This window comes from Chiloscyllium punctatum, chromosome 44 (genome assembly GCF_047496795.1).
Source record: "Chiloscyllium punctatum isolate Juve2018m chromosome 44, sChiPun1.3, whole genome shotgun sequence".
NCBI lineage: Eukaryota > Metazoa > Chordata > Chondrichthyes > Orectolobiformes > Hemiscylliidae > Chiloscyllium > Chiloscyllium punctatum.
Window position 1 is genome coordinate 12,018,532 of NC_092782.1, and position 12,999 is coordinate 12,031,530.

The 12,999-nt window shown below is 41.9% G+C and overlaps 1 protein-coding gene across 2 annotated transcripts in view; it reads left to right on the top strand.

Annotated features, from left to right (window-relative positions):
* The window catches only part of pde3a (phosphodiesterase 3A, cGMP-inhibited), a 457,973-nt gene that overhangs the window by 365,789 nt on the left and 79,185 nt on the right, over nt 1–12,999 (top strand). For both annotated transcript variants that reach the window (XM_072562234.1, XM_072562235.1), the window contains 2 exons: nt 4,249–4,385; nt 5,657–5,876. In XM_072562234.1, coding sequence (XP_072418335.1) covers nt 4,249–4,385; nt 5,657–5,876 — 357 coding nt within the window. The remainder of the gene's footprint in view (nt 1–4,248; nt 4,386–5,656; nt 5,877–12,999) is intronic.

Genomic DNA, 12,999 nt, shown 5'->3' on the forward strand with positions numbered 1-12,999 from the left:
GCCAACTCCGATTCCTCCATCAAAGCACCTCCTTCCTGGTTGTGTCCCAATGAGGCATCCGAGAATTTCCTTCCAATGTTATCAGTTCATATAAATGGAAATTATTGTTCAGAGCAAGCTAGGCAGTGGGATTCATATATTTATAGCACAGCATTCTGATGCAGTCTATCATGATAGTCCAAAGGCTTGTTATAATGAATTTGCCAGTGCATGACCCAAGAAGTTACTGCACACTCACGGCTGATTTGTTTAGTTCCAAATTCCATATTCCCAAGTATGCCTGATCACCTTCAAGCCCCTTGCTTTGTAGCCTGAATATCTACATTAAGGGAGTTGCCCCTTGCTTCTCTGCCCAGGATCACTTCCTGTCAATGGGAAAGGTTTCAAAGGACTGGTTCATGGGATCATAGTTTTTTTTAATTACTGTTCAATTGTGTAACTCCTTACCGCAAGACTGGGAAGCTGGTCATGTGATGAAAGGCATAATCACCCCAATTCAGCAAAATCTCCTTGCTACTTGTTCAATGTTCTAAAGGCTACAACCATGTAGTTTGTATGTTAGTGTGTATTTCTCCATAACAAAGCTGGCAATGCTTTTGATTTAAGTGGGGATAATCTATTACAAAGACCTTATCTATAAAATTGGGGCTGACAAAGAAGGCATAACCATACATCAGATGAATTTTGTGTCAAGTCTGAGCAGACAACCTTTCATTTGTAAGAGCTCTGTGGGAGCAGACATGCTCCAGAAATGTTTGTCTTTCTTGAAAACACCGACAGGCGACTGTAGTGGTGGTGAAACTGAGAACAACAGAAACTCTGAGCCTGCTGATCTCAAGACATGATTTTTGATCTGAAACAGTAAGAAATCTGGGCACATCCAGTGAGAAACTGGCATGTTACCGATGAATAGGAACAGTGCAGTCAGTTACAGTACAGGATGTTCTGAGTTGAATCACATGCTCAGCTGCCCTGTGATCTGAGAGTGAGCCAGATCAGCTAAGGGTGTTTCATATTCCACATACCCTCTCCTCCCCCTCCACCTCTCTGTCTTCTACTCTACAACATCAGAGGCTGATCATTCACCCAATGCATCAGGCCTTATGGGAACTCTACATGCAAAATTACTTGGTCATTCTGTTTTGTTTCCTTAAAGCACTTATGCAGATATAGCTTTTTTCATTTCTCCTCTTGCTATCTTAAATTATGGTGTCCTATCGCTGTCCACTCCAAGTGTAAAATGATCTCAAAAGGGCACATCCCTCTCTTGTTCTGGCTCTAAGGTAGCATTAACTGAAACAGTGTTAATTTTGCTGTCACACAGAATTTAGTTGAAGAGTAATTGCTGTTGTAGGGGATTTTGATTTGTTAGTTCTGATCAGTTTCCGTAGAGTTATGCAGCACTTACGTAGACTAGGACTCTTCGGTCCAACCAGTCCACGCCAAACATAATCCCAAACTAAATTAGTCCCACGTGCCTGCTTGTGGCCTATATCCTCCAAACCTTTCCTATTCATGTACTTGTCTTTTCAATGTTGTAATTATACCCACATCCACCACTTCTTCAGAAAGCTAACTCCACACACGAACCAACCTCTGTGAAAAACATTTGCCCCTCATGTCTTTTTGTTGAGTATTGTTTACAAAAGATACATTCTGTTGAAGCTTTTCATCTTGCATGCATCAGGGCAATTTGCAAGAATATAAAAGTAAAAGAAATACAATACTTACAAATGAAAGAGGAGAGTGGTAATTGGTTGACAAAGGGGAAATCTTATACACAGAGGCATTGTTGTGGAGATTGTATCCATGGTGATGATTGATAGTTAATTGCCAATTTTTGTTAAATTTAAACTGGGCAGGTTGATTCTGATTGTTCAAAGCATTGCCCTGAGAAATTAACCAGAGAGTGGTTATCACCTGTTCTGAGTTGAAACAAGTGTAATGCGTGTCTATATTCTGTCCATCTGCAAACAAAAGAGTCATGTGTATTAATATGTGTCTTCCTGTGCACACAAGTACACCACACTGAGAGTCCAATGACATTCCTAAATTGGTTGTTCTTTTATTGATGAATTGCCAGCCGTAGGTTGGGTTCCATGCAAAATGCGTCTTCAATGGAATGACACCTAACCTTCTACCCCTTGCAAATTTCCTGAGGGCAGCCCAGTGACTCAGTGGTTAGCACTGCTGCCTCACAGGACCAGAGACCCGAGTTCGATTCCGCCTTCAGCTGACTGTCTGGGTAGAGTTTGTGTATTCTCTCTGTGTCTGCATGGGTTTCCTTTGAGTGTTCTGGTTTGCTAAACAGTCCTATTTAGAAGAGTTTCACTGACAATCAAATTAGATTGTCACTTGGACTCGAGCAGTGTCTTGACCAATCAGTGTCTGCTTACCCGGTTTAAAATTTCAACAAAGAATGGCAGTTAACTGCCAGTCATCATCTAACTGGTGAATGCTCCAAAATAATGCCTTCACCAATCAGAGTCCATTTGTCAACCAGTTAATTCCCTCTTCTCATAACAGAAAGAAGGTTTTTTTTCCCCCATTTACATTGACATTCCTTGCGAATTACCGTGGTGAATGCAAGTCAAAAGGCTTCACCAAAATGTGCCTTTTATAGTGATACTCAAGTTGTGTACTACCAGATGACAGTCATCATGTTTTTGCTAAAGGAAGATTGTCTATTGTGCAAGTACTTTGTTACAAGCCAGTTCTTCAAGAAGAATTGTGTCCATCATAACTTTGATTCATTTAAAGAATGTACCTGAGAATCAGGACATTTGTGATCTATATTGATATAGAATGTCATAGGTCATTAACAAATATCACAAAATATCAGCCAATGTCATGTATATTTATTGCCTATTCTTGTTTTATCAAATTACCTGGTTTTAGAATATATGCCAATTTTTTTTCATAAAGCAAACTTTATGATATATGAAAGACTTAACGTGAGCATTAATAATTTAGTATATTAGTTTGCAACTGTGTATGTTCTGCACTTTAGTTTCTGGCATGCTTCTTCCCAAACTATCTTGTCAGACACCTCAAACTTCAATGGTAGAACAAACATCTCTGAGGACCACCCTCAAGTATGCCACAGTCCTGTGGAGAACTTTCCACAGTTCTAACTATTCTCAGGTAAAACCTTTGTATATGGTCTCTTGACTTTGGAGATCTCAGACCCTTGTGGGACAGTTCTGATACTTCCTGGTTGCTTTCTTTTGAAGCCATGATGTGGAGGTGTCGGTGTTGGATTGGGTTGGACAAAGCCAGAAGTCACACAATGCCAAGTTATAGTCCAATGTTTGAAATCACAAGCTTTCAGAGCACTGGTGTCATGTGACATCTGCTTTTGACATGAGACATTGTAAATTCTCCCACTAGCTGCAAATTAGGCAAGCTTAAATTCACAAGAGTCACTTTGAGTTTAAGCTTCACCCATCATCTATGCCAAAACAAAGTTGGTGTTCTACCCTGCTACTAGATCAGATGTATAGAGCTGTCTTTTGTTTTGACTAAATTCTTCCAGTGAGCTGCAAGTCAAGTAAACTCCACACTGCAGTTAAAAGCCTCTTCCAGTGAATACCTCCGAATCACAGAATTATTACAGTGCAGCAGGAAATCATTCACCCCTTGTGCACACACTGGTTCATTCATTCAGCATTTTACATAATGCCATTCTTTTACCTTCTTCCCACAGTCTGATTACAGTCTAATTCCCTTCTGAATGCCTCAATTGAAGGGAAACCTCTCAGGCAATGTATTCTCGACTTTGACAAACCACTCTATGGTATTACAAACCATCAACGATCAGGACCATCTACAGGCCATGAGTTCTGAAGTAGTAAACTTGCTCTCAATTTAATGGATGATTTGACTCAACGCTTCTGTATTTGGAGAAAGTGAGAACTGCAGATGCTGGAGATCAGAGTCAAAAAGTGTGGTGCTGGAAAGGCACAGCCGGTCAGGCAGCATCCGAGGAGCAGGAGAGACAACATTTCGAGCGTGAGCTCTTCATTCCTGATGAGGAATGCTTATGCTCGAAGCATCGACTCTCATGCTCCTGGGATGCTGCCTGACGGGCTATGCTTTTCCAGCGCCACACTTTTTGAATCAACACGTTATATTGTAGAGATGATGCTACATGATGGAAAATGATTTCATTTTGAAACCTCCGCAGTGAGTTGAACTCTTAACTCGAGTAGTGTTGGATAGCGCTTGCTTATCTCTTGGTTCTTTCAGTTCTTTTAATACAGAGTCTTGGAACAGCAGTTGCCCTCCCTCAGTTTTGATGACCATTGCCAAAAGCAGATCATTCTCAGCCTCCTACGCGGTTGCCACAAATAATCATGTGAATGCTAAAAGGCAGCTGCGGCAAGGTAAAACGTTATTTTTATTCTCTTAGTATATGTTTTTAAAATTAAGTTCAAGTGCTGTATTCCCCAGTGAGATAAAGTAGTTTGTCCCAATTTACATTAAGAAGATGATGGCATTGTGGTAATGTCATTGCTATTGTCATTGAAAGGCCAGTGCTTTGGGGTGATGAGTTTGAATCCTACCAATGTGCCTGATGGAATTTGAATTCCACGGATAAATCTGGTCTTGGTAATAACCATTGATCCACCTGGTGCAGTACTGCCCTCTAGAGAAGGAAATGTACCAACCTACCCCTTTTATTTTATTCATTCACAGAATGTGGTCTCGACCAGCATTCATTTCTCATCCCTAATTGCCCTCTGGACAATTAAGAGTCAACTACGTTGTTGTGGGTCTGGAGTCACGTGTAGGCCAGACCAGGTAAAGATTGCAAATTTCCTCCCTAAAAGATTTTAATGAACCATTTTCTGACAATTGACAATGGATTCATGGTCATCATTAATTCCAGATATTTTTTATTAAATTGAATTTAAGTTCCATTATCTGCCATGGCAGGATTCAAACCCTGGGTCTCTGGATTAACAGTCCAGTGATAATATCACTAGCCCATTGCCTCTGCTTATATAGTTGACTGTATAATGTTATAATTGAATCTTCCCTGTCCTGTGAAGTGGCCTCTCAAGTCATTCAGTTTGAGGACAATGGGAAAAAATGGTGGCCTACTGGTGATGTCATTGGTCTAGTAACTAGAACTCCAGGCTATTGTTCTGCGGCCATAGGTTTGAATCTAAATTTGAATTGAATTTTTTAAAAAGTACTGGAACTAAAAGCTAGTTTAATAGCAATTGTGTAACCTTATCAACTGTTGCTCAAACCTATCTGGTTCACGAATGTCCTTTCGGGAAGGAAATCTGTCATCCTTATCTGCTCTGGCCTACAGGTAACTCCAGACCCACAGCAATGGGGTTGACTGTTAACTGCCTTCTAAGTAATTAGAGATGGATGATCAATGCTGGTCTATCCAGTGAGGTCCATAGTCAATGACTGAATTTGTAAAAGTTAGGATGGGCAACCGGTGTTGGCCTTGATAGTGATGCCCAGATCTTAATAGCAAATGAAAAGAAAACAGTCTGTTGCTATCGATACATTGAAAACTTTGGTAAAATTTCCGTAATATCTTCTAACCTCTTGTGTTAAAAGCTGGTATTGCTTCAATTAGTTGTAGTTCTTTGTGCTGTTATGGAAATATCTGACCAGGACGCTGTTTCATTAGGTTACTCTTCAAACATCACACCTCTCAACTCTCCGTGCCACTCACCGATCCAGGGGACTCCGGCCGGTAGTCCCACGAGCAAAACCTCAGCTGTTGAATTCCCGGACACAGCAGATATCCTGACTAAGCCAGGCCGTAATCCACATAAGCCCTTAACGTACACTCAGAGCGCACCAGATGTCACAGGGCAATACCGGAGTAGCTGCTTGGTGTGCAGTAGGTAAGGTATTTGGAATTATTTTTGCTGTGTTCCATTACATTTAATTTGCTGATCTCTTTGGAGATGCTTTTAAGGACATTGGGGTCAGTTTTGTCTGTGTTTGACTGTGTACAAATGGGCAGTAGCAAATCAAAATTTGTTAGTATTACTGAGAAAAGAGATGCTTTGTTGAAACTCTCTTTATCTTGTACTCACCTTGACAGATGTCAGAATATCATATTTCAAAAGAAGGGAAATTTCTACCACTTGAGGAAAGAGGATCAGTTTGCAGGTTGACTTTGCTTAGCCAAGGAATCTACTTAGGAGAGATAACGGCTTAGTGGTATTATCACTGGATTGTTAATTTGGAGACCCAGGGAATGTTCTGGGGACCTAGATTCGAATCCTACCATGGTGGATGGTGGAATTTGAATTCAATAAAATATCTGGAATTACGAGTCTAATGATGAGGATGTATCCATTGGAAGAAAAAATTCATTTCATTCACTAATGTCCTTGAGAGAGGGAAACCTGATCTTGTGTGTGAGTCCAGAACTACAGCAAAGTGGTGGCCTCCTACTGCACTGTGACTAAATATTGGTCTAACCAATGACATCCTTATCCTGTGAATGAATTTAAAAAAAAAGAGAAAGGCACAGTGCCTGATCAGGTTCTGTTTTCCTGCTTCGAGTTACTTATTAAATCATGTGAAAGGGATGAGAAAGGGGCTGTTGATTTGCAATAATCTGTCATACACCGTCAGACAAAGTCAAAATTAGCCTCTGTGGAATTTGTTGAAATTCTTAAACTAAAAACCACCAAGAACTTCCACTTGAGTACATGACGCTCCCTCAATTTTCATTGTTATATTCCCATTTTAACTGTTAGGCAGGTTTCCAAAGGCTTTACTTTCTGAGGACATTAAGCAGTCTTTGTCACAAGATGATATCACTTAGCATAGCTGTTTAAAGTAAGCAAGAAATCAATTTACATCATCTCTTGTCGAGAGACCAGTGGGATTGTGTGTAATGCTGGTTTCACACTCTGCACAATTTTACATGCTACTGAAGTCAATGATGAATAACATTGAGCAGGTGTATAATTGACCTACCACTCAAACCAGTAAGCTAGTTTAAAAGAAATCCCCTGACCGCCCCCAACCAGCCCCCACCTTACCTAAACACCATGACTGGAGTTTCTGGTTTGGTTAGAACAGCAAGTCAGAGGTGGCACTTTCTGTTTTTATTCCCACATGTTTTCACCACACTAAATTGTAAGGTTTTCCCATTGAATTTACTTAAGTAACATTAGCTAGTCCTCCTCATCGATCTTGGCCTTTCTACAGCTTTTGCTGTGGTTGCCTGCACCATCATTCTCGAGCACCTCTCCACCATCTCCCAGTGAGGTGGGACTGCTCTCAGCATGTTCCATGCTTACCTATCTAATCATGGCCAGACAATCATCGACCATAGACTCCCTTTCCATGCTCACCTCATTCCTAAGGTGCCCTCCAAAGATCTATCCTTGACTTCCTTCTGTATCTCATCTTCATGCTTCCCCTTGGGGACAACATGGGAAAACATACTGTCAGTTCCCATGTTGTACACTGGCACCACCCAGCTCTCTCAAACCACTCTGCTGTTTCAGCACTTCTCCAACATCTATAGGCAGAAACTATTTCCACCTGAGTTTTGGGGAGGGTGAAGCCATTGACCTTCAGTCTCCATTCCCTTGCTAATGTCTCTCTCTCTTTCCCTGGTGGAAGCAGGCTGTCCGTAATCTTGATGTCAAATTTGACCCAACTGCATAACTGTGATCATGAAGACCCCCATGTAATTCCACCTTCATAAAACTGCCCAACCCCATTCCAGTCTTAGCTCAGTTCAAACCCTCATCCATGTCTTTGTTATCTCTCTACTTGACTATTCCAACATATTCCCAGACTATATCCCATCTGGTGTTGTGTGATTTTTAACTTTGTATATCCCTTGTAAGTTTGAGGTAATCGATTGTCCTGACCTCCAACCAAACTCTCACTGTTCATGCAACAATCCTGTGCTTGCTGACCTACTGTTAATGAGTGCTTGATTTTAAAGTTTTTGCCCTTTTTTCAAATCCGTCAAACTGCCTCACACCTTCCCTAACTCTCTAACCTCCTCCAACCCCACAATCTTCTGCTCCAAGATTTTTAAGCTTATCTTATTCTAGCCTCTTGCACATCTCCAATTTCATCACTCCTCCATTGGGTTGCAATGGTATCAGCTGCCTAGCCTCAATCTCATCTTCTTTGCTCACCTTTAGTATGTTCATAAAAAACCTATTTCTTTAACCAACATTTTAGTCATCTGCTCTATTAGCACCTTAAATGATTGGTAACACATATTTCCTTTGTAGTAAAATACCTTGAGACTTTTCAGAATCTAATATGCTATATAAATCCAAAACAAAAACCGTAATTGCTGGAAAAGCTATGTGGATCTGGCAGCATCAGTGGAGAGAAAGCAGAGTTGACTTCTCAGGTGAAGTGACCCTTCCTCTGTTTTTGCTTCTGATCTACAGCAGTTCTTTTGGTTTCTTTATAAGTCTAGCAACACTCAATATTAGATCCATTCAGTAACAATTAGATCCTTCTCAGTCTTTCACTGTTGTCTTTTATTGTTTTATATATATGTTATATCTCACAAGGTTTGTGAAGGTTGGTACTTCTAAGTGCTGTTTAGTGATTCAGTCACTAAAGTAAAGGGATTGGCATTTACTTGCAAAGAAGATTGCAGCTTCTTTACCTGCCAGACAGTTGAATCCCTTTCATAGAGAGCAACACAACAGCTATACTCTTGTGGTCTCTGAGGAAGAAAGTCATCTTCAGCAGTTACAAAACAAAACTCTGACGTATTGTCCAACTGTTGGAGAATCAGCTATTCAGTTCCATTGGCAGATTCATAGAACTGAATGCTAAGCACTTGCAATCCTGTCCATTTAGTCATTGCCCAAGTGAAATACCCTGTCCAGGCACGTCCACGTGCCCAGTGCAATCTTTCACTTTTGCCTGGCTACCACTTCACAGATTCTTTTGGCTTCTTTAGAAATGATTAGGGGCTCCACAAAGAGATTCAACGTTCCTTGGTGATGTTATTTATTCAAGAAAACATCTGCTTTATGTTAGTTTGATCTGGACCTGCACTGGAAGCATAGTTGATTGAATTCTCATTGTTGGTGGTTTCTGAAATGCTGGCAGACAATTGAATTGTTTAGGAAAGAACGTTTCTGCTTCTGCACCTCTTCCAGAAATCGTGAACGACAAAATGTAGCTGCTATCTAATGTAAGTCTGTTTGGAAAGGTTCTAGGACATTGCAAACAAATAACCCAACAATTCATTAACTCAGCAAACAAAAGTGGACAAAGGTGAAATCTCTCATATCCATTGCAGCATCTCAACAACGTACTTTAATAGCACTCAGATAACAAAACATATTTGATGAGTTGGAATGAGGTCATTGTATAAAATAACTACTAGTTATCGATTACATATCATTAAGATGAAGGGATATGCCTTTAGCAATTGCCTTTTTATAGCTTTGGAACCCATTAAGTGTTTCTGAAGTGCAATCACAAATGTGAAACCCAACACTTGGAGATCTTAAAGCAGCAACTGAACTAAATGACCAGTTGATATGAGGCTGTATTTGTTGCAGAAACAATGTTAGTCAAAATAATAGGAGAAATGACTGTTCTTCTTTGAACAGCAGGACTTAGATACAAAATCCAGATTGGCATGTCACGACAGTACCATGGGGAGACTCCATTAATAGAGGTGCAGGGATCCCTGAAATAGATCCTGGTCAAAGTGATGACTAATCTGGGGCCTTTTTTCCTGGAACGTCGGAGGCTAAGGTGTGACCTTATAGAGGTTTATAAAACCATGAGGGGCATGAATAGGATAAATAGTCAAGGTCTTTTTCACAGAGTGGGGGAGTCCAAAACTAGAGGGCATAGGTTTAAAGTGAGAGGGAAAACATTTAAAAAGGGACCTGAGGGGCAACTTTTTCACGCAGAGGGTGGTGTGCATATGGAACAAGCTGCAAGAGGAAGTGGTGGAGGCTGGTACAATTACAACATTTGCAGGATGTGCAGACAGGTGCACGGAGAGGAAGGGGGTCCAGGGATATGGGCCAAATGCTGGTAAAAGGAACTAGGTCAGATTGGGATGTCTGCTTGGTGTGGACAAGTTGGATAGAAGGGTCTGTTTCCATGCTGTACAACTCTGTGACTCTTTGAAATGGGTGGTCATCCTTGCGTGCACGATAACCTGCCAGCAACATACAATGAAAGCTGGAGGTGTGCTGCAAAACTGCAGCATTGAAGTGGTGAGCCATCCACTGGAGCTACGCCATGGGCAGGGGGAGGATGATACATTTCCGAAACCAACCTCCGCCAGCAGGGGAATTGTGGGTCGGCAATTCCCGCAGAACGTGCCCTGTGACATTGGTGACTCCTGCCTGAGGTCAAGGCCTGGAGGAGCAAGTGACAAGCTGGAGTCACCAGCTTACCACTCCGACTTGAATGTCAGGAGTTCTCGACGACAGCTGGCAGGTGGCAGAGTGGGAGAATGCATTCTAATGATGCGAGGTTAGGTGCCAGTGCCTACAAGTGGATGCGAGTAGACCTCTCACCGCTCTCTAGTGAGACTCTTATCTCACTTTTCACAACTCAGTTGGAGAAACAGATATGGTTTTCTTGAATCAGGAATCTTATTTCTGCCAACCTCATTGTGGTTTCCCTAAAGACTCACCATTGGCCATGTTGTCCAGGGGCTGAGAGGATTCCATCCAGTCATATCTGGCTCTTTTTTCTTTGTTGTTTCAGTATGTTGTGTATCCATTTGTTTGTCATTTTTATTTTTATAGAATCCCTACATTGTGGAAACAGGCTCTTGGCCCAACAAGTCCACACCAACCCTCCGAACAGCATCCCACCCAGACCCATCCACCTACTCTATTACTCTACATTTACCCTTAAGTAATGCACCTAACCTACACATCCCTGAACATTATGGGCAATCTAGCATGGCAAATTCTTCTAAACTGCACATCTTTTGCCTACAAGAGCATGCAAACTCCACACAGACAGTCATCCAAGACTGGAATCGAACCCGGGTCCCTGGCACTGTGAGTCAGTCATGCTAACCACTGAGCAACCGTGCCACCCAGTCGGTAATGTTGACAGGGTGATTGGGACTGACAGCACTGCTTCAAACACTTTACCTCTCCTCAGATCTGATTGCTATTTAAAGCGGGGTAGTGTGTTGATTCGCTCCATGATGGGTCAGCTGGGTTCATTGTGTGAATGTAACACTGAGTCATAACGATGACTCACTGATTAGCATTAAGAGTCTCAGACAGGGACAGCAATGGGACTGGTGTCAGAAGCCTGAAGTGGGGTTAGTCCCAATTCACAGTCTCTATGTCTCTTTAAAGGTACATTATTATCACATCTTACTGGGAGTGAGCCACTGCTTCCAAAGAACCAGAGTTGCTTTGTGTGTTCTGCCTATCAATGTACTTATCCTATTCTCTGTTCAGAGGGGATTCATCAGGGTTCTGCTGGGCATGGAAGGTTTGAGTTATAAAGAAAACCTGGGACGTTTTCACTGGAGTGTAGGAGGTTGAGGGATGGACCTTATAGAGGTTTATAAAATCATGAGGGGTATGGATAGGATTAATGGTAGTTGTCTTTTCCCTAGGATGGGGCATTTCAAGACGAGAGGGCACATTTGTAAGGTGAGAGGGGGGGAGATTTAAAAAAGACATGAGGGGCAAATTTTATACTCAGAGGGTGGTTTGTGTATGGAATGAACCTCCTGAGGAAGTGGTGGGTGTGAGCACAGTGACAATGTTTAAAAGACATTTGTATAAATACATGAACAGGAAAGGTTTGGAAGGATATGGATCAGGAGGAAACAGGTGGGATTAGTTGAGTTTGGGATTATGATTGGCATGGACTGATTGGATGGAAGGATCTGTTTCCATGCTGTAAGACTCTCTGACTGTAACTACTTGTATTATGGCAAGATGCTTTCATTTTCCCAACGTTAATCCTAATCAATATTGCCATTGGACATTTGCTGATAGGCCAGCTGAGAGCTGTGAAAGAGCAGGAGAATATGGATCTTTTCTTTCTGTCCACTTCTTTGCCAAAGTTCATTCTCTTCACTGAATCTTAGAGTCATAGAAAATCACAACCTAGAAAGATGCCCTTTGGCACATCATGTCCTTGCTAGTTAAGATGCGCAGTCTACTCTAATCCTATTTCCAAGCACTTTATCCATAGCAGTGTACGCTGTGGCACTTCAAGTGTTCACCGAAATACTTCTTAAATGTTGTAAAGGTTCCCGCCTTTACCATCCTTCCGTGCAGTGAGTTCCAGGTGCCAACCACCCTCTGGCTGAAAGGCTTTTGCCTTAAATGTCCTCTAAGCCTCCTGCATCTCACAATAAGTTTATACCCCCTGGTAATTGACCCCTCTACTAAGGGAAAATGTTTATACTTATTGATCCAACTACGTACCTTGATAATTTTGTACAGCTCAGTCAGGTTGGCCATCAACGTCTCTGTTGTAAGGAAGATAACCGCAGCCTCTCCAGTCTCTTTACATCGCTCAATCACTTCATCCCGGGCCTTTGCCTGTCAAATCTCCTCTATACCCTCTCTAGTGGAATCACATCTTTCCTCTCATGTGATGACCAGAACATTTTTCTTATTTACTTATGGGCGAGGTTGATAGGGCCAGCACTTATTGCCCATCCCCAGTTGTCCTTGAGAAGGTGATGGTGAGCTGCCTTCTTGAACTGCTGCAGTCCTTGTGCTGTAGGCAGTCCCACAATGCTCTTCGGGAGGGAATTCCAGGAATTTTACCAAGTGTCATGAAGGAATGGCAACAACCTTCCAAGTCAGGCTTGGAGGGGAACTTTCAAGGGTGGTGTTCCCATGTATCTAATGCCCTTGTTCTTCGAGATAGAAGTGGTCATGGGTTTGAAAGGTGCTGCCTGAGGATCTTTGGTGACTTGCTGCAGTGCACCTTGTAGAGCGTACACGTTGCTGTTACTGAGTAGTGGTGGTGGAGTAAGTGGATGCTTGTGGATGTGGT